The sequence below is a fragment of the Gossypium hirsutum genome, chromosome D01 (genome assembly GCF_007990345.1).
Source record: "Gossypium hirsutum isolate 1008001.06 chromosome D01, Gossypium_hirsutum_v2.1, whole genome shotgun sequence".
Lineage (NCBI taxonomy): Eukaryota > Viridiplantae > Streptophyta > Magnoliopsida > Malvales > Malvaceae > Gossypium > Gossypium hirsutum.
This window is the reverse complement of record NC_053437.1, coordinates 26342550-26362331: the sequence shown is the minus strand read 5'-3', so window position 1 is coordinate 26362331 and position 19782 is coordinate 26342550. Positions and strand designations below refer to the sequence as shown.

The following is a 19782-nucleotide window of genomic DNA, read 5'->3' as shown; positions in this document are numbered from 1 at the left end:
CAATGCTCACAAAATGACCACCCATTATCACCTTGTATTCGGCCTCTGGCTCTCACAAATGCAATTTTTTGAATCAGAGGAACCATATCTCTCTTCGGGCAGTACCTAAGTTGATGCCCCTCCGATCCACAACTCAAGCATGCTTCTGTCTGCCTCCAACACTCACCGAGGTGTCTGCGATTACAGTACTCACATAATGGCCACTCTGAATTTCTCGATGGTCCTTTAGTAACAACCACTTTAGCGTTCTTCGAATGAGATTGACTCAGCCGGAACTCACGCCACACATTCCTATCAAACCTTCGAAACTCCTGACGCCTTTCATCTAACCGTTTCGAAAAGCCAGACTAATCGAAAATCCCTTTTTTCGTGCTCAAAACCAACTTCTAAAGGAACCTGCTCCGTAGAAAACACAAGTGGCACTGACGACATACCTCGCCTGGGTGCACTCTCACTACCTTGACTAGAAGGCATATCGGACATACTATAAACAATAAATAAACATTATCGAAGAGTGGGAAGTAACAAGTGATCCAAGGCATAACCTGCAAAGAAAGCATTTTTGAGGAAGGCAATATGTTCCCATTCCTACCCCAACTCAAGCAATTAATTTTCATGCAAGGGTATTTTCATCCAAAATTTTAATATTTCTAATTTAATTTTAAAATCAGTTTGTTTATATTTTCAAAAATAATAGTTTTACAAAACTCGTGGCTCTAACTGATTTTTCTGTAACTTGACTCTGATACCACTAAATGTGGTGCCCCAAACCTGACTGGACGGTCCAACCCAAATTTCGAACGTCACATTAGCCACCGAAGTGACTTTCTATCAAAACACCACAAAACACACCGTTCAACCAATCATACCTCACAAAGTTAATCATTTAAATATGTAAAGTCCTAAAGTGTTCGCTTCGCTACTCTTATCATTAGGTTGTCAGCATAATTCGTAAATTGAATTATTAACAAGCAAATATTCTAAAAACTTCAATTAACATCCATGCAGGTGACAGTGTATTTAAAAGGTTATATTTGGAACGATTTTAGAAGTCATTTTATTTAAAAACAAATGATTAGATCAAAATCGTAATGTAGTAAAATGTTGGAAAACACCAATTCACAAGGTTGAAAATAGTATAGTATAGAGGTGATCAAGGGCCGGGCGGCCCGGCCTGGCCCGACGGCCTGCCTGAAATATAGGAGGGTTTGGGTAAAATATAGGCTCGAAATATGGGCTTGGGCAAAAAATTAGGCTCGTTTAGAAAACGGGCCGTACCTCGGGCAAAATTTTTTTTACTTTTTTATATAATATATATTTTAATACCTTTTATTTTTAATACATTTCCCAATTCCCCCATTAACATTTTTACTTTAACACCCATTTCCCCCATTTTCTGTTTCCCCTCTTCCACAAATCCCTAACCCCGTGCCCGACTGCCCTCCTCCCTTTTTTTCTCAACCTTCACCTCTGGCACTAATCCACCTCCACTGATCCACCTCCGGTCCTCCACGGCTCCACCCATTTCCAGAATCAGAGGTTAGAGCGAAGCTACAAACGTCTTCTACCTTTGAATTTCAAAGGTATATTAATAGTGTTTTTTTTCCTCTCTTTTATGGTGCTTAACTGCTTATGTAATTTGTATTTGTAAAATGTAAATCTTCAGTTCTCTAATTATTTCCCCTTTGATTTGTAAATCTTCAGTTCTACAGTCTACACCTTTTCTGCATGTTAATTTGTTAAATTATTTTTCATATTTTTTGCTTTTTGATTTTAAGACACTAAATATTCGGGGGGGAATTAAATCTGGAATTTTGGAATCTGTATTCTGGATTGTATGTTCAATTTGTATTCTGGATTGTATGTTAAATCTGTATTCTGCTTAGTTTAACAAAATTATTATTATTTGTTCTTTTTAAAGTTTTCTAGTAACATTTCCAGCAATAACCTCAAACATTTTGACCAAAATGGAATTCATTTTTGTCTAAATAAAATTATATTAAATTAATGAAAATATTTGGGAGTTAGTTCCCCCTCCTTAATCGGTCTCATAGGTCGGTCAGAGTACCTTGAGCCTTGAAAAAGGATCTCAAATAGCCTTTTGTAGTAAGCCTATTAGGAACCATGCAGGTTAAAGGAGACAAAATTCTAATGGGAGATTTTAATACATACAGTGGCTGTTAATGATTTCTAGAACTAAACTTGTTGTAGTGTTGTGTGATTTTTACACCTAATGTGGATTTGTTTCGCTTGTGATTCTCCCCATATCAATGTAAATAAGGAAACATACTTTTGTAGAAACCATGTTGTGTTAAAAATTCAAATTTCTGAACCTGATAGTCTTCTCTGCTACCTGTTGTTTTTCATCTTCGCACTCAAATTTTGTTTATTTTGTTATTTGCTAACCAAATTTCTTCTGTCTTCATATTCATTCTTTTGTTTTATAGTGACCAAATTTAAATTTAAAATTTCTTTAATTTTTAATATCATCCATTGTGGGCTATTAGTAGCTCGTACCGCTTCTCTAGTTCAGGTAGTTTAAGAGTTAAGCTAGCTTAGTGAATCGATTTCAGTATGCAACTCTTCCCCTTCATCCCTTGCTTCTTTGAAAGTGTTTGAGTAAAGAGTTACTAATTTTAAATAATGTAGTAAAGTGTTATGTTACTGTATTAATCCTTTTCTTAAAAATAAAATAATTTCCCATGAACACAAATGTCGGTTTAGATGCTATATTTTTCTTCGAAATTAAGATCTTTAATTACCTAACACTCATTTTTTTTTTTTTAGCATATGGTTCCTAAATCCTGACATCTGGAAACTTGTTTTTTTCATTTTTAGAAAGCAACTTATATATATATATATATATGTATATATATCATTACCGTAAAATTGTCTTGAGGTGAGTTTTGTATTTCAATACGAGGCTATAGGATTAAGGGCACGTTTGGTTCACTGTAATAGAATAGAGTTGTAATGGAATAGAACTGTAATAGTTCAATTGTTTGGTTGAATGGAATGGAATAGAACTGTAATAGTATTCTTATGTTTGGTTGAATGGAATGATGTTGTAATAGCATAAAGAAAAAAAACTAAAATGACTAGAATACCCTTAGCAGAAATTTTTTTAGGTAGATGATTATTGTTATTGTTATTAAATTTTAATAAGATTATTAATATAAATAATAAATAATTTAATCATATTTTAACATAATTATTATTAAATATAATTTAATAAAAAATATATAATTTAATAAAACTCTTAATATAATTATTCTTATATGAATTTACTAAAATCATAATATATAATACTATAAAAATAATATATAATCTACTTTATTATTTTTAAACTGCAATACATATTTAATATGCTAAAATATCATTAGTGAAACAAATAATTTAATTATTCTACAATAAAAAAAATATTAGAAGTAATAAATAACTTGAGAATTATATTTTGCATAAACATAATATTCATATATTAACAAAAGGTTACATGATTTCATTAGTTTATATGTCATAATCCATATGTTATAAAATTTTATTATAAGAAGATACCCAATTGATTAATATAGTGTTAAATAAAAAACGGTATTTTATTATAAGAAACCGTCAATATTGCCAAATGAAACTGTCTATGTATTTTTTATATTATCGAAAACAACACTATCATCATTTAACACATTGTAATTTACTCATATATTGATAAAAGTAAATTGAAATTTCAAAGATTTTAAAATTTACTCATAATAAATTATTTTTGTATAAAATAAAAGCACCTAATTATAAATTCTCAATCTCGTTTATGAAATTAATTTTCTATATCCGTCTATTAAATAATTATTCTAAGTAAAAATAAAAAAAAACTGTAATATATCACCTCTTAAAATATTTTAGAATTTCGTCCGCAAACTTCTACTCGAATTATTAGTTAATCAATACAAAAATTATAAATATAATAATATTTAATATTTTAATCATACAGCCAACTATTTCATTTGATAATTTACTAATAAAAAAGCAAAACTTTTGAACAGAATAGAAATTCATTAAGTCTGATTAATTCAAAATGGCATTTAAAAATATTAAATAAATTTTAATACAAAAACATTTTTTATAGTAAAAAAACTAAAATGAATTATAAAATAAAGAAAAAATGATTTTTATTTTAAACTTGTAAACGAAATCAGATGCACAAATGAAGTAAAACGAAAAAGGAAAGCTTAGAAGAAGATAACTTTATGAATTGTTTAGTGTAATAATAGTTAGAACAAAAATAATAACATAGAGAAAAAAGAATCAACACAATCCATATTTGTTTTTATTCAATCACCAAATGAAACGAGAGTACAGTTCTTCCCCATCGGCTAAAGCTCAATACTTTTTCTTCAAGTAAGTCTATGCAGCCCCGATCAATAATTAACAATCCCACAACTCACAATAGTCATTCAATACTGGTTTCCACAAACTGTTACTACCACCTTACTCAACTAAACAAATAATCAAACAAGAAATAAAACAAATAAGGGTATATCAACATATCAGACTAAAACCCTTTTTAGATGTATTATATTTTCTTTTATGAGATAAAAACTGCTAGATAAAAAGAGTTGCTCTGTTTTTCCCCCTCCTCATGAATACTCACTAAACTCCCAAGAAATAATCACAAATGTAATATTAAGCGGGCAAAGCATAATAGCAACTAATCATTAAAGTAAATGTCTGCCTTTTTCCTCAATCAATTGAAAGCAAACTTCCACAACACCACACAGCAAGATTATTTCAAAATCACAACACATAACATGTGATTCTATACCAAGAAAAAAATTATAAGATATAGTTGCTCACTAAACAAAATAAATTCTAGCATATTTTGTGACTTTGGAACTCAAATAATCCAATGGTTGGGCTTAGTACAGCAGAGTGATCAGTATAATTTTCAAGAACTCTACACTGAATGAAATTGACCCTAGCTTCTCAGGACAAGAAAATGGACCCTGTGAACTGTACATAACTGTGGCAGGGATTACATGCAACCAAAAAATAGCAATACCTCTATCATCAATATTGATTTGTTGTGATAGATTTTCGTTATAGCAACCCTTGTTCACCACATCTACACCATCCTCGTTATTTATTCTTAAAAGCACTAATTTCCCATGCACAACTTCTCTAATTAGACGAGTGAATAACCATATCCGTCCCTCTATCGAGGCTAGCCTAAAGCGCCTAGTTTTGACCCTTTCCTTCATTCTTGTTTTCACAGGAACAACAAAGATAAAAAAAATCTGTATAGTAACATTGATTCAGTAAAAGTAAAGATCACAGCAAAATATTTGAAAGAAATTTCTGATGCAGTTCCGATAAATGAGGTAGCAGGTGATGTTTTGCCTGATAGATTTAGTCAATTACACTGGAAGTTTGGTAATACACCACCAAAGGGGAGCAAGGTTTCAACCTGAAAAAACCATGGATGCCAAGCCTACAGCAAAATATGAGGTTTTGGATGAATGGACTGTCCAAGTATCATTGATCTAAACTATCATCATTACATTACATGCCCGATTAAACAACAACAATAGTGATAATCCATAAACACAAAAGAAGGCAATTCTGTTCAATCGAACATGCAATAGAATCAGTCAAAGAAAAACCCAATGGAAATCATATAACAAATATTGCAGATTAGAGGTGAAACAAAACTAACCTGTAAAATAAACAAGGAAAGAGTGTGAGCTGCTAAAGAGTGAAACTGGTAATGACCTGTCAGGCAGCTGTGGAGTTAAGAGTAGAAAGAAAAGAAAAAATGATCTTCCCGGCCCTAACCCAAGAAATGGGTTTTAAGCAAAGAGTGAAAAAACATTTTTTCGTTCCTGATAAAATGAAAAAAAGAAACGTAGAAGAAGGAAGCTGAGGGCAGAAAAGTTTCTAACTACCCAAACGTAAGAAGGAAAAATCATAAAGAAGGAAAAAAATTACCTCTGCAATCTGGAAAAGAAGGAAACGTAGGAGAAGATGAAGCTGAGGGCAGAAAATGGAAACTAGGAAAGAAACGGCGGATGGAATCCCTATTCAGTGCTGAAGGGAATGAATGGCTATTACAGCAGATGGGTGTAATAGGGCCTGAATGGAATCAGGCTGTAATATCATTACAGCCAACAAAACTAACGTTTGGTGGTGGGCCCACCGAATTGGGGGAATGCATTCCTATTCCCCGCAACCAAACATGATGTAAGAGTAGTTGAGCAATTAAGAGCAAAATTGTGTTATTCAATTATTATTGGATGAGAATTGATTTATGTTTTATAGAGCATGTAATTTGCAGGTTGAGATCACAAGCTTAGTTTCTTCATTTAATCTCATCATTTTTGTTTTTGCTTTGTTTTATTGAAGAAACAAGCTATTTAGTGAGGCAGAAAAACAGTAGGCCTAGGCAGGTTGCTATCACTATCTCACACCCTTTCCTTCGAAACAATCAACCTTAGCGACTTTTCCTAAATGATGTGTGTTTTTTTAGTATTACTTAAAGACATGTGACAAATTTGATCTTGTATCACAAGGCTAGCATAGTTAAATAACTAGTTTATTATCTCGTGCAATATATGAGTTCGGTATTATACTATTATGTAATATGTATTAATTAAAATATATTATATTTATTTTCTCAAAACAGTTATAAAATTTGTAACTTTTTGAAAAAGTAAAATAATATAATTCTTCACTTTTATATTTGAAAAGTAAAAATAATATAAATATATCACATATAGAGCATTTTCTTTTGGTTTTGGAGGTTGAAATAATCTTACAAACTAACACATGATTTTTTTTCTTCTAGGTTTGCTATGTCTTACCCCTTTTTGTAATTTTGGAAAAAATGAATAAATTTTAATTTTGGTCTCTTTATTATGCCTAAATTTGATATTTAACTACTACACCTTAATTTTTAAGGTAATATAATGTTTTAATATACTGTTACAAAATTTGTAACTTTTTGAATTTTTAGTTTTAAGTTATATTTTTTCTACCAAAAAGAAATTCACACATTAAATGTTGATGTCATATAAATATAGTGTTACATGTCAAACATTAAAAATATTTAAATTTAAAATAATTACTTACCGTTTTTAATAAAATACTAGAAAACTATTAACTATGTCATTAATTGCCCAAAATGAAATTTAAAATCCAATAATTTTATGATTAGATGTCGTAAATTGTAATTTACCTACAAATGTAGGGCCATTTCGAAGGTGCATGACATTGATGAATCCTCAAATATATTTAGTTATTTAATTTTAATACATGTATATAAATATATATATAAATATATATATAAGATTTATATGTATATAAATATATATAAGATTATTTAATTTTAATACATGTATATAATTTTAATACATGAATATATATAATATATTCAATAACCGAGTTATAAATAAGATTATTTTTGGATTTCAGGACTTGAATTTTTATGACTATGGCTAGTTCGAACACTCCTATACCTGTGGACGATGGGTTTAATGAGTATGAAAGTGCTCTCAAATGTCAAAAGTCTACCACTTCAAAGGTGTGGGATGAAATGACAAAGCTTGATTGCGAGAACAAAAATGAATTGAAGGCACAATGTAATCACTGTAAGACTATCTTCTCTGCTAAGTCTTCTAGTGGAACCTCTCATTTAAGACGTCACCTAAATAGGTATTTGAAAAAAGTTAATAAGGACATCACTCAATACACCATAGTCACTCAACCATCACCAGAAGGTGTTCCATCTATAAAAAAACTACAAGTTTGATGCTGATGAGTGTCGTCAAGCTATTTCTACTTTTCTTGTGTGTGGCAAGCATTCATTTAGGACAGTTGAAGAACCGGGATTTAGATACATGATGAGAATTGTTAGTCCTAATTTTAAGAATATAAGTAGACATACAGCTGCTAGGGATGTCCTAATGTATTATGCAAAAGAGAGAGATCATGTTAAAGAAGAGTTGGCTAGAGCATCTGGTTTAATTTGTCTAACTTCCGATAATTGGAACTCGGAGCATACTAATGATGAATATATTTGCATTACTGCTCATTGGGTTGACAAAGATTGGAACCTACAAAAGAGAATCATAAGGTTTAGAGCTTTATTTCCTCCGTATGATGGTTTGAACATAGCGGATGAACTTGTTTTATGTTTATCTCAATGGGTTATAGATAAGAAAAATTTTAGCATCACTTTGGATAATGCTTCTTATAATGATGTTATGGTTTCTTGTCTTAAAAAACATTTTCGTGCAAACCGAGCTATTTTGTGTGATGGTGCTTTTTTTCAAGTTAGATGTTGTGCACATATATTGAATCTTATAATTAAAGCTGGTTTGGAACTTGCTAATGATGTTGTTGGTAAGATTCAAAATAGAATTAGGTAAAAGTCAGGAATTCGTAGGAAAAGATTTTATGATGCGACCGACAAAAGTTTTCATTTGAATGTGACCAAAAAGTTGCGTCAAGATGTGTGTGAGAGATGGAATTCTACTTATTTGATGCTTGAATCTTCTCTTTACTATAAAGATGTGCTAGATTATTGGGGCCAACGGGATAAAGATTATCAAATGTTTTCACTTTCTAACGAGGAGTGGAGAAATATTGCTATTCTTTGCAAATTTTTGAAAGTCTTTTATGATGTGACTTGTGTTTTTTCTGGTTCTAATTATCCAAAGGGTAATCTTTATTTTAGAAGGGTTAGGAAGGTTCACAAGGTCTTGCTTGATACAGTTAAAGGTCCTTATTCATTTTTAACTCCAATGGTTAAGCAAATGCAAGAGAAATTTAATAAGTATTGGGCTGAGTATTCGTTGATATTGTTATGTGCTGCAATTTTAGATCCTCATTACAAGTTGAATTATGTGCAGTATTACTTTAAAACAATATATGGTATTCATGCTTCAGATTTTGTTGAAACCATTCTTAGCAATCTTAGACTCTTGTTTGATGAGTATGTTAAGAAATCCAAATCCACGTCTTCCTCTTTGGCTGAGAGTTCTAATGTTTCGGATAAAAATCCTGTTGATTCTGGTTTGGATGAACACAATGTTAATAGTGCTAATTTTGGGGGATATTTTGATGAAAGTGATGATTATAAATGGTATTTAGATGAATCTAGCACTAGGACTGAAAAGTCACAGTTGGACATTTATTTGGAAGAACCGGAGCTTGAGTTGAATAGTCAAATAGATGTTTTAGATTATTGGAGCAAAAGTTTAGTTCGGTACAATGAGCTTTCATTATTGGCTCGTGATCTTTTGGCAATTCCAATATCGAATGTAGCTTCCGAATCGGCTTTTAGCATGGATAAGAAAGTTATCACACCTTTGAAGAGTTCACTTACGCCAAAAACGGTTCAAGTCGTTGTTTGCTTGGATGATTGGATGCGAGCTAAGGGATTTTCAACAAGTAATTATTATTCTCATTTTATTGTTGTAATTTTATATTATTTTTTCATCAATTTGATTATCTAATTATTTATTCTTATTTCTTGTTAGAAATTGGTTGCAAAAAGGACGATAAGGACGATGAGGACAATGAGGATGATGTTTCTTCGGTTGCTTTTTAGGATATTTCCTTTCTAATTGTTGAAAATTTAATTTAGTTTACAATTTATATTTTGTTATAAAATTAAATATATAGATTGGATAATGTATGGATATTTTGGTTGTTTGCTTATATTTTGCAAGTTTTTTATACAATTTTAGTGTTTACCAAAAAAACGGGCCGAGTCGGGCCCGGGCCTAGGAAGCGGGATTTTTTTGGGCCCGTCTCGGCCCATGATCACCTCTAGTATAGCAGAGCAATACGTATAAATATTGTTTAGGAAGATTCATTAAAACATCATGTGTCTCTTCATAAAATCATCATCATTTAATTAGTTCACAGGCCACCTACTATTTACGTAATTTGTCCAATTTTACATTCTATGCAAACTAAGCTCGTGATTAATTTCCAGTTCACACATAAAACGTATAAGACTATTATTTCAGTTTCTTTTTCTATGTATATAAATAAATTGATCAATAATAAAGTCCTAAGAATAATATGATTATTTTTAAAAGGTCATTTGTCAAGTATTATTGTGGGCTTAGACAATAATAATACTTTGAGACTAATGTGTAGTTAATTGATGACAAAGTGTTGTCATTGATATAAGGATGTCAAAATTAATACATGAGCATGTGTTAGAGAACATCATACCGGACTAACCCACCATGAGTATGTTTCTTGGATTATTATGTAATAGTCACAAACATTACTCATAGTTATAACTATGTATATGATCCTCAGACTTGAGATCATCATTGTTTCAACATCGTGAGTTGTATATTTTGATATAGTCAAACGTCTACCGTAACAGGTTGAACTACAAATACTAATGTTAGATATAGCATAATCTATGTAGTGGCATATGATTAATCTAGATAGGGTTTATCTCTCCTACATAATGAGAGTAATATTTTGGGTCACTTGATAGAGTAAGACTAGAAATGCATGGCCATGCTCAAATAAGTTTATATGAGATATCACACTTATTTGTTTATTGTAGTCTACTCTAAATATCAAGAAATATGATATTGGGCAATACAAGTGTGACTATACCATGACTTGTGTCCAATCTAGATATAAAAGATAAAAGAATATGATACATGAAAAGTTTATCATAGAAAGGTTATATCGAATCATGACTTCTTGTAACTTGGGTAGCAATGTTGCATTGTTAGACACCACTTATTACTTGTAACATTAGAAATTTTCTAGTATTACTACCAACGTTACAAGAACCTACAGGGTCACTCTATGATTAAAGTGAATAGACTTCACGCCAATATAATGGGTGTATACCCTCCTACATATGATTACGTCGGATTCTTATCCTTGGCAAATAAATATTGCCTGGTGGACAAAATAGCCCGGCGAACAGTATTGCCTATCAAATAGCATCGTCTGGTGGATAAAATAACTTGGCAAATAGAATTACTTGGAAAATAGATTGCCTGGCAAATACGATTCGCAATATCTTTCTAGAGTTAATATTTATGGAAGTTAGTATTGTTTTGGAAATAATATAATTTCAATTTCTTCTATGATTTTCTCTAAAAAGTAAAAGGGGAATTATTTTATTTTTAATATACATGATATTAATAAAAAGAATACAATCCCAGATTATGTAGTGTGAGTAAGAAAATCAAACGAGGCCTAGCAGCCAAAAAGTTCAAAGAGTTTTGTTTTTCATTCTTAACTGGGTGGACTACATAGAGGCCAAGACACTTTGTTGTGGCTAGGACTGACATCGCACAAAGGATTTCAACCAACAACGTTATTCGTCATTTTTTAATTTTAAGAGGTATATCTTCAACCCTATTTCAACTCGATTCATTCCTCGTACATGGATTCATGGTTGATGATTGTCAGAATAATTTTTCTACTGCGCCACAAGACATATCGATGGTCAAACACATAACCACATGGGACGAGTTAGTAGAAAAATTTCTACATAAATTTTTCCCTATCAGTAGAACCATCCAGCTTAGACGTGATATTGCCAACTTCAAGCAATTTGAAGGTGAAACACTATACAATGCATGAGAGTGTTTCAGATCAGTGCTACAAAAGTGCCCTCACCATGGATTGCAAGAGTGGCTTCAAATTTAGGTATTCTATCATGGTGTAGATAGCAACATCAAGTCTGACATAGAAGGAGCAGCCAGAGGATCTCTTATACACCATACTTATGAGCGAGCATGTCAAATTATAAGTGACATGACCATGAACTCGTATATGTGGTTGAATGAGAGATTCACGTGCAAACCAAAGCCTCCAACAATGAAAGCGATCTGTGAACAAGATAAATACCAATAAATTTTAGATAAGTTGAACCATTTGGAGACGACTATCAAGCCTGTGAGAGTGGATTCATACTCGAAAAACCAACCGTATGAGGTGAGCTATATAGGTAATAGAAGTGGAAATCCCTATTCAAACATGTATAATCCCAGTTGGAAGGATCACCGAAATCTCAATTAGGGAGGTAATAAAGAAGGAGGAAACCAATGGCAAAATAGACCTAACCCTTCATACCAACCTCTGCATTTACAAATACCTCAAGAGAAACCTATGGGAAATGACCGCATTATATGTGGTCAACGATTAGATCAAATCAAAGTGGAGATGCAAGTCATACATTCATAATGTACTCAAACCTGAGCGGAGATAAACGACATAAAAGAGTAGATACGCCAAATAATGGGTTTGTTACAAAAACAAATTATTCAAGGCATCCCCAGTAACACTGAGAATAACCCTCGGAGAGGTAGGAAGGAGTATGTAGTGATTGATAACTCTTGAAAAGAGTTATATTTTAGGCTTCTAGATAGAATTAATTATTTGAAATTAAGTAAATACATCTACATTTTTAGGATAATTTTAGAACATTGCATAACAAAGCTTGGATTGCGCTATATTGTTCATCAGTTATTACTTTTATTACTTGGGGAAGGAAAAGTTGTGGTTGTGGTTGGACACAGGTGCAGGTAGAAGAAGAGGATAAAGAGGATGTAGAAAGAAAATAAGGGAAGTGAAACATTACTGTGGCAAATGGTGAGATTGATTGTCAACACAATTGCCATGGCAATTATAGGTAGATGACTCAGTACTCTATCCATGTCACTCTCAGCCAGTTGGACGTGTACCAGAAAAACCACCCTAAAAAAGAGTATAAACAAATTTGTGCTGAGAGGGACGAATCCACCCAATAAAAGAGGAAAGAGAAGAAGAAACAGGGGGAGAATTAGTGTGAGAAAGAGATTGGTGATAGTAATTTTCTCTCTGCACAAAGAAGAACTCCATTGGAGAATTCCAGAAAAAGAAAAGGGTGGAAGCTTAGAAGAGAGCAGAATACAGATGTGAGGAAGGGGAAGAGAAATTTATCCTAGATTCACGAGCAATCTAAAGAACTAAGAGGAGAAGGAGTGTGGAAATAACTTCCTGCAGTTCTGCCTTTATTTTCTAGATTCAAATTTCTGTGATTCAAAATTATTTGAGAAATATTGATGAATGATTCTATTTTGATGTTTACTTTTCCACCAATGAACTAAGTCTTTTATGGGTTGGAGTTGTTTGGGTGAATGTTTTATCATTTTTAATGCCTAGGATTTGAGATTGTCTATATCACTGTTACATTTGATTTATGCTTATTTTAAATACATGCATGCAAGCTCTAAACATAATTGAATGTATGGTGTGTTCTTAGATGTATTTAATTCTGAAAAGGTTAAAAATATTGGATCTTGAATCGTTTGATGCAAGCGACTACTCGACAGAATATTCGTAGCACTCTAGACATAGATGTTGCAAGTTGTATAGAGAGGACGTTCATTGCAGTTATCAATCCCAAGTTCTGTAGACGTACATGAACTTAGATTTTTAGCTTGAGATCTAGCTACCGAAAGAGGCAGATCGCAATAGCGAATCTCTGGGCAGTAGATTAGGCAATATTTTGCCATGGCATAATTTTGATATGAACATTTCACCTAAATAATTCCAACCCTATTCATTCAACAACATAAATACTCTTGATATTCTCTGTGAATTGAATTGCCACATCATTTTATTTGCCATATCAATTCTTTGTTCTTTATCATTTAATTTCAGTAATTCATTAGTCAAGTTTCTTATTCACTCTGAGATTATTTCCTAATATTTAATGTACTCAATTTCTTACCAGTTTCCGATCCTTGTGGAGACGATACTTACTTATCACTTTATTACTTGAATAGCGTGTACACTTGCACAATTGTAATAGTTATTTTACGCGCAACAGTGATCACCTTGCGATCAAGTAAGACACTTGATAACCCAAGTACACCCATACATGAAGAAGAGGTTGTATCCGAGTTTGTTGATAAGCTTGTGGAGGAAACCAAGCATAAAGATCCAATCGAAGAAATAGCGAAAATGATGGTTGAGTCAGCAATTTCAAAGCTGAGCACAACAAATGTACCATTCCTGTCAAGGTTAAAGGACAAACAGAGGAGGGAAGAGGCAGATTTTGTAAGTTTTCTTAACTTGTTTAAATCCCTCAATGTTAATTTGTCACTCTTAGAACTCATTGATAAAATCCCGAAATATGCTAAGTACCTAAAGGAAATTATGGCAAGGCATAAGAAATTGAAAAAGAGTGAGCAAATCAATATTGACGCCTTATGTAATGCTATCATCACGAAAAAGATACCCCCAAAATTAAAGGATCCGGGTAGTTTTACAACTCCAGTAGAGATAGGGGATAAGCATTTCAATAAGGCTCTTTGTGATTCAGGTGCCAATATTAATTTAATGCCTCGATCAATCTATTAGAAACTTGGATTAGGAGAGTTAAAAAATACTTCGATAACACTACAGTTAGTCGATAGGTCCCTAGTACGCTCAAAAGGTGTGCTAGAGGACGTATTAGTTAAAAGTGAGAGGCTTCATAATCCTGATAGATTTTGTAGTCTTCGAATTTGAGGAAAATCAAAAGATCTATATTCTGTTGGGCAGACCATTTTTGGCCACATCTATATCGACCATCGATCTCGAAAAAAGTGAATTAATAATGAAAATCGATGGTGAAATAAAAGTGTTCAAATGCAGTCATGATTCCCAAAGTGAGAGATTACTAGGGGAGGAATGTTTCATTTTATTCAATATAACCCCTAACAACCTTGATTGAAGGTACTTGTGTAAGTGCAAGTAAGCTAAATTCGAAGGAGCGGGACAAATGGAAAGATCCCGGTTGGAAGGGACTATGTTGGACGGACTGTGATGATCAATAGAGGCAAAAAAATTCGATTGTAGAACTCAATGAGTTATCGGACGGTTCTGGTGGCAATACATAATTTTTAAACCATCAAATTTCAATTAAATTTGTAAATATTATAAATTAATTTTTGTTTTACAATTTTTTTATTTTAGTATTTTTTATTGGTCATTTATGTTAAATTTAGTAGGAAGATGGCTTCAAGCAGCAAGAATTAATTGTAATTTTCTATTATTTTTCTTTGTAGAATAAAATTTATCTAGCAGTTTTCATTGTAGGTGTTTAAAAAATTAAGTTGCTGAAAATATTAATTCTTAATTGATAGAAATTTTTCAACACTTTATCAAAAAGTGCATTAGTAAATTTTTAAATATGAAATATATTTTTAACAATTATCTTTTAATGTTGACAATATTTAAAATATTTTACACTAATTTGTTTAATTTAAAATATATTTTACACTAAATTTTGCTAACAAAATAAGTAAGCAATAAGGCATTTTGTTGGCACCCAAATACCAAGGTTTAAACTCTACGTGGTGGGTATGCCTTGCATGTATCGAACTTTTTGCAGGTAATTAGAAAGACAATCGACGAGCAACCGATGAAGGCCCAAAACAGGTCTGACGCGACAACGTTTGAAATAGTGAAGCAGAGACGACGTCGCAATGTGTTCCCACAAATATCGGGTTTCTTTTCCTAATTAAACTCTGCAATCTTTTCCTAGTTGAACTCTGATTAATCTATGATATTTTAATTTTATTAACACTCCGTATTTAGCCTATTTAATGGGTCTTTGTAACATTATTTAAAGATTTCATAGATATATCTGTTGTGTGAGATTTGATAACGAATTTTGGGGAGAGTTTTTTAGAGAGCTTTGTTGCATAACGACAAATTTAGCTCCTAACATTTATCCATTTTGCTAATGGGTTCTATTTTTTTATTACTTTAACCTTAAGTTTCAAATTTTAGTCAAATTTCTTTGTTTGGGAAGGAAAATTTTATTAAATTGTTAACATTTTTAGAGAAGTTGACGTGGCATCTTGCATGGCAGTTTACATATACTTCATTGATGTCATACATATATATTTTTTTAAAAATTATAACCTATTGGAAATTTGTTGAATTATTTAATAATTTTTATTTTTTTAAATATTTTTATGAAGTACATGTGAATTCTGGCATGAGTTGTCACGTTAGTTTGCTAAAATTTTTATGGTTTAGTCAACTTTTCCATCTAGAAAAATGAAATTTGATTAAATTTTGAGAGTTAGGACCAAATTGAAAAATGGGGTAAATATTAGGGGTTAATTTAACCATTATGCCAAAAAAATTTCGAGATTAAAAGGATAGAGATTAAATTTTAAATGAGCAAAGAGTAAAGGGACTGAAACCTAAATTAGACCAAACAAACGAGAATTGCAAATCTAATATAAATATTAAAGCAGGAAAAAAAAACCCCCCGAAAAACTCTCATCGAATAGAGGGTAACTCCCTCATCAGTTATCACCTTGGGACCTTGATTATAGGTAGTCTTTCATGTTTTTGCGCTTTAATCTTTAGTTTAGTGCATTTCTAATTCTGGGTTTATTTCAAAAGTACAATTGGTAAATACTAGATTTCAATCAGACATTGATACCTGCATACTGTTCGATGAAATGCCTAAGAGAGAGAGTTAGTGTCGACATTGCTTAGTTTTGACATTGCAAAGTCTTTTGCTTGTTTCTTTTCAGATTAAAGGGCTTGAAAATGGGTTCTCAACAAGCTATGGAAGCATTCAAAGTATATCGTGTCCTTCTTAAAGCAGTGAAAAACCACATTGGAAAAGAAGAGTATAAAAAGCATTTTAGCCAGTATATAGCAGAGCAATTTAGGAAAAACAGTCAACTTTCAGACCCTTCTTTAGTTGCTCAAAGAATTAAGCTTGCCAATGATTATACTTATTTGCTTAACAGTGTGCATCATCACAAGGTAATTGCTATGTTTCATTGCTTTGGTTTTAGATTCACATATCTTATTTTGTCTGCTAGGTTTATACAACATCTAATTGTTGATATAAGTAATATTATGCATTTTCTTAGTTACAAAAGATGATATCTTTTTACTTCTAATTATCCAAAGATGTTTATTTTTATATTTAAAAGCCCTTTGCTTTTTTTGATGCGCTTCGGCTCTGCCAAGAGCCCTACGAGTCCAAGGGATACATCACACAAGTCAAGTATTGTCTTCGGTTGGGGTGTTGTCTCTTGACTTTGCCGAAAGCCTTGGTGGCCTCATAGAGTGAGAGCGTTTCAGAATGAAACCATGCACAAATTGAAGAGTTTGCTCACAGTTGGACTCAAGCTCATAAGCTATAAGGCTCTCAGCTGAGTTGGGAGACAAAACTACCGGGGACAATATTGAATTTTTGAGGGTCTAATCCTCAACAACTTTATTTTTCATAAAATAAAAGCTAAAACTGCAAAACTAGTAATCAAAAGGAGTCTATTTCTCCTAGTTTAGCATTGACTGTTGCTTGTTAGACTGTGGACTCTGGTGTGAGTGTTGGAATCGGGTTTTGTGCCTAACACAGGTATATTCAATTTTTTAAAAACTTTTTCTACGGATGGTTCTAGGAAGGCTATATCTTCATGTCCATATCCAAACATATTGGATGATATGTTATGGGAATGTGACATGGTTTTTCTAAGATTGAAACAAGCCTTTCTTTTTGGCCAAGGATTAATAGAAGGCTTTAAGATGCTTGTTCATTGGTTTTTCTAATGGGAATATAGCTATAGTGTCCCTGTTTTTTTTTTCTCATGCTGCTTGTATGGACTATGGTAACTTGTATCAATCCATGCTACCTACCAATGCTTCATTTTTGTGCTTTTGAATGCAAGAAGTTTCCCGAAAGAAATGAATGTGATTTGCTTCCGGTTTTGCTACTTATTTGGCAGGACTTATTGTTCTCATACAACATAGCGGTTGATAGGTCAGATGAAATGAAAAGATTACTTGGAAAATCAGCTGCAAGTGTTGGTCTCAAGCTTCCTGAGGTTTATCAGCCTTGATGTCGGTGGATAATAATTTTCATCTTATTATTTGTCTAGGGGAGAATAAAATTCTTCATCAGGTATCATTTTATTTCATATAATTCATATGTTAGTTTTTACGAGACAAATTCTTGATTTATCTTTATCCAAGATGTTCTGCATGATGTGTTGTATTTTTTAATCGAAACTCTTGACAGTAACGAGGTTTTCATCGTGAGCATAGTCCTCTTGTTTGAGTTTGGCTTTCATATATTTCGATTTCCCAACAGTAATTTTCCTGTTGTGGTTGTTTTGTCAATACCGTGATCATGAGTTTTGCATGTTTCAAGACACAAGATAACATGATTGAAAGTATTCTTCTTACTGACAGAAATCAATTGCTAGCATTTGGGGTCTATTTGTTCAGTGGAGGATTTTTTCGTATTGAATGTTTGTTTCACGGAAGATAGTTTATCGACAACAAATCCCCTGAATGACCCAAGTCCTTAGAACTTGGGGCAGCATTGGGTTCTGCCATTGATGCTGTCTTTGCGTGTAACTTGTTCTTACTGATGATGATGATTAGGAGTCGTCGAAGTTGGTGCTTCAATGCGTCAATAAGTATGGTGAATAAGCGGAGAATACCGTTATGGGTGGGTCTGGTTGGTTTTGGGTCAATCATTTTGATTTTAAAAAATATTAGGTTTGGATTATTTTTTAGTTGAAGTTGGGTCATTTCGAATTTGAGTCTAATCAAATTTGACAGTTGGATTTTTCGAGTTTGGATCATCTTGGAATGAATGCTATTATGATGAATGATGAAAACGTATAGGTATCCAGATATATTTGGTAAAAGTCATGAACAATGTCATAAGCTAAAAATAGAGTAAAATGCAAATTTATTTATGATTTTCTTGTTATATTTTATACGCAGTTATGAAATTTAATATTATCTTCTTTTTTAATTCATTTTAAATTCGTTGACATAGTCATTTAGAATTATAAAATGATAAATTATTGTATGATATAAAAAAAGAAAACTATTTTGAATTCAGTCAACAATTATTAAATATTGGCTAAATGTTCAAATTGAGCTCAACATTTTAGGGGTTGCTCATGTAAAGTTAAATTTTTTAAAATGGTCATATAATGGTCTAATCTTTTATAAAATGCTCAAATGAATGTCAAATCTTTCCAAATGGTTTCTCAATTATCATATACGAAGTCTCAAATTATGTTTTTATTTTTTTTTCTTTTTATGCAGTAGTTATGTGTTTTATTCTAAACATGTCATCTTTATTTAATTTTCACTATAAATTGGATTGAAGTGCATGAAAAATTATTATTTAAAGACTTTTGTGAATGTTAGGTTTTTATATGATCATTTTGAAAGGTTTAGTCCTTAAATGAGCAACTCTTAAAATGTTAGATTCTAATTTAAGCATTTAGCCTTAAACTTTTAATATTTTTAGCTCAAAATAAAAATAAAAAGGATATCGTGAACGGGTAATTTACCAATAAAAGTCCTATTTTTTCAAAAATTACCGAAATTGGCCCATTATTTTATTATTTACCGGAATGGTTCTTTTCCGGGAAATCGCGTCCACGTCAGCGCGATGTCAATGCACGCGCCAGGACATTGCGTCCACGTCAGCACGAGTTGCTGACGTGGAAGCAAATCGCACATGGACGCGATGTCACCCGCGCGTGAACAATGCCCAATGGTCAAAAATTTGACCGTTGTCCCCCCCAATGGTCAAAAAAAAAACTATAAATACCCCCACCTCTTTTTATTTTTTCACAAACAAATCCTCTTTCAGATTTCCTCTCAATCCCTCTCAAATTCCTTCCAAAATTCTCTCAATTTCCTTCCAAAATTCTCTCAATTTTCTTCCAAAATTTCAATTTCTTCTCAATTTCCTTCAAAAATTCTCTC

The 19782-nt window shown here is 32.2% G+C and overlaps 2 protein-coding genes, 1 long non-coding RNA gene and 1 other non-coding gene across 5 annotated transcripts; 2 read left to right on the top strand and 2 right to left on the bottom strand.

The window, feature by feature from the left end:
• The first annotated feature begins 1355 nt into the window (after positions 1-1355).
• Positions 1356-9719, top strand: LOC107920941 (uncharacterized). The gene is made up of 4 exons (XM_016850774.2): positions 1356-1583; positions 7459-7634; positions 9313-9438; positions 9528-9719. Exons 2-4 carry the CDS (start codon positions 7472-7474, stop codon positions 9596-9598), a joined length of 360 nt encoding a protein of 119 aa, XP_016706263.2. The 5' UTR covers positions 1356-1583; positions 7459-7471; the 3' UTR covers positions 9599-9719.
• On the bottom strand, positions 4297-6214 carry LOC121213632 (uncharacterized). Its single transcript, XR_005908995.1, has 3 exons — positions 5977-6214; positions 5705-5760; positions 4297-5479 (listed from the first exon to the last, which is right to left on the bottom strand). It is a non-coding gene; the product is annotated as an uncharacterized lncRNA (long non-coding RNA).
• A 1841-nt stretch (positions 9720-11560) lies between the features above and the next one.
• On the bottom strand, positions 11561-11666 carry LOC121214325 (small nucleolar RNA R71). Its single transcript, XR_005909908.1, has one exon. It is a non-coding gene; the product is annotated as a small nucleolar RNA R71 (small nucleolar RNA).
• A 4560-nt stretch (positions 11667-16226) lies between these two features.
• On the top strand, positions 16227-18752 carry LOC107921198 (uncharacterized). Of its 2 annotated transcripts, XR_001690968.2 has the most exons (4): positions 16227-16361; positions 16566-16803; positions 17772-17947; positions 18238-18752. XR_001690968.2 is itself a non-coding variant. In XM_016851080.2 (3 exons), exons 2-3 carry the CDS (start codon positions 16582-16584, stop codon positions 17883-17885), a joined length of 336 nt encoding a protein of 111 aa, XP_016706569.1. In that variant the 5' UTR covers positions 16227-16361; positions 16566-16581; the 3' UTR covers positions 17886-18103. The 2 variants fall into 2 exon arrangements, 1 of the variants encoding a protein (XP_016706569.1); XM_016851080.2 differs by lacking the exon at positions 18238-18752 and having other exon boundaries at positions 17772-18103.
• Positions 18753-19782: the final 1030 nt, after the last annotated feature.

Coding starts and splice junctions, on each gene's coding strand:
- LOC107920941 (XM_016850774.2), top strand. CDS start 7,472: ATGACTATGGCTAGTTCGAACACTCCTATACCTGTGGACGATGGGTTT. Junction 7,635..9,312: donor GAAGGCACAATGTAATCACT/GTAAGACTATCT, acceptor TATCGAATGTAG/CTTCCGAATCGGCTTTTAGC. Junction 9,439..9,527: donor AGCTAAGGGATTTTCAACAA/GTAATTATTATT, acceptor ATTTCTTGTTAG/AAATTGGTTGCAAAAAGGAC.
- LOC107921198 (XM_016851080.2), top strand. CDS start 16,582: ATGGGTTCTCAACAAGCTATGGAAGCATTCAAAGTATATCGTGTCCTT. Junction 16,804..17,771: donor ACAGTGTGCATCATCACAAG/GTAATTGCTATG, acceptor CTTATTTGGCAG/GACTTATTGTTCTCATACAA.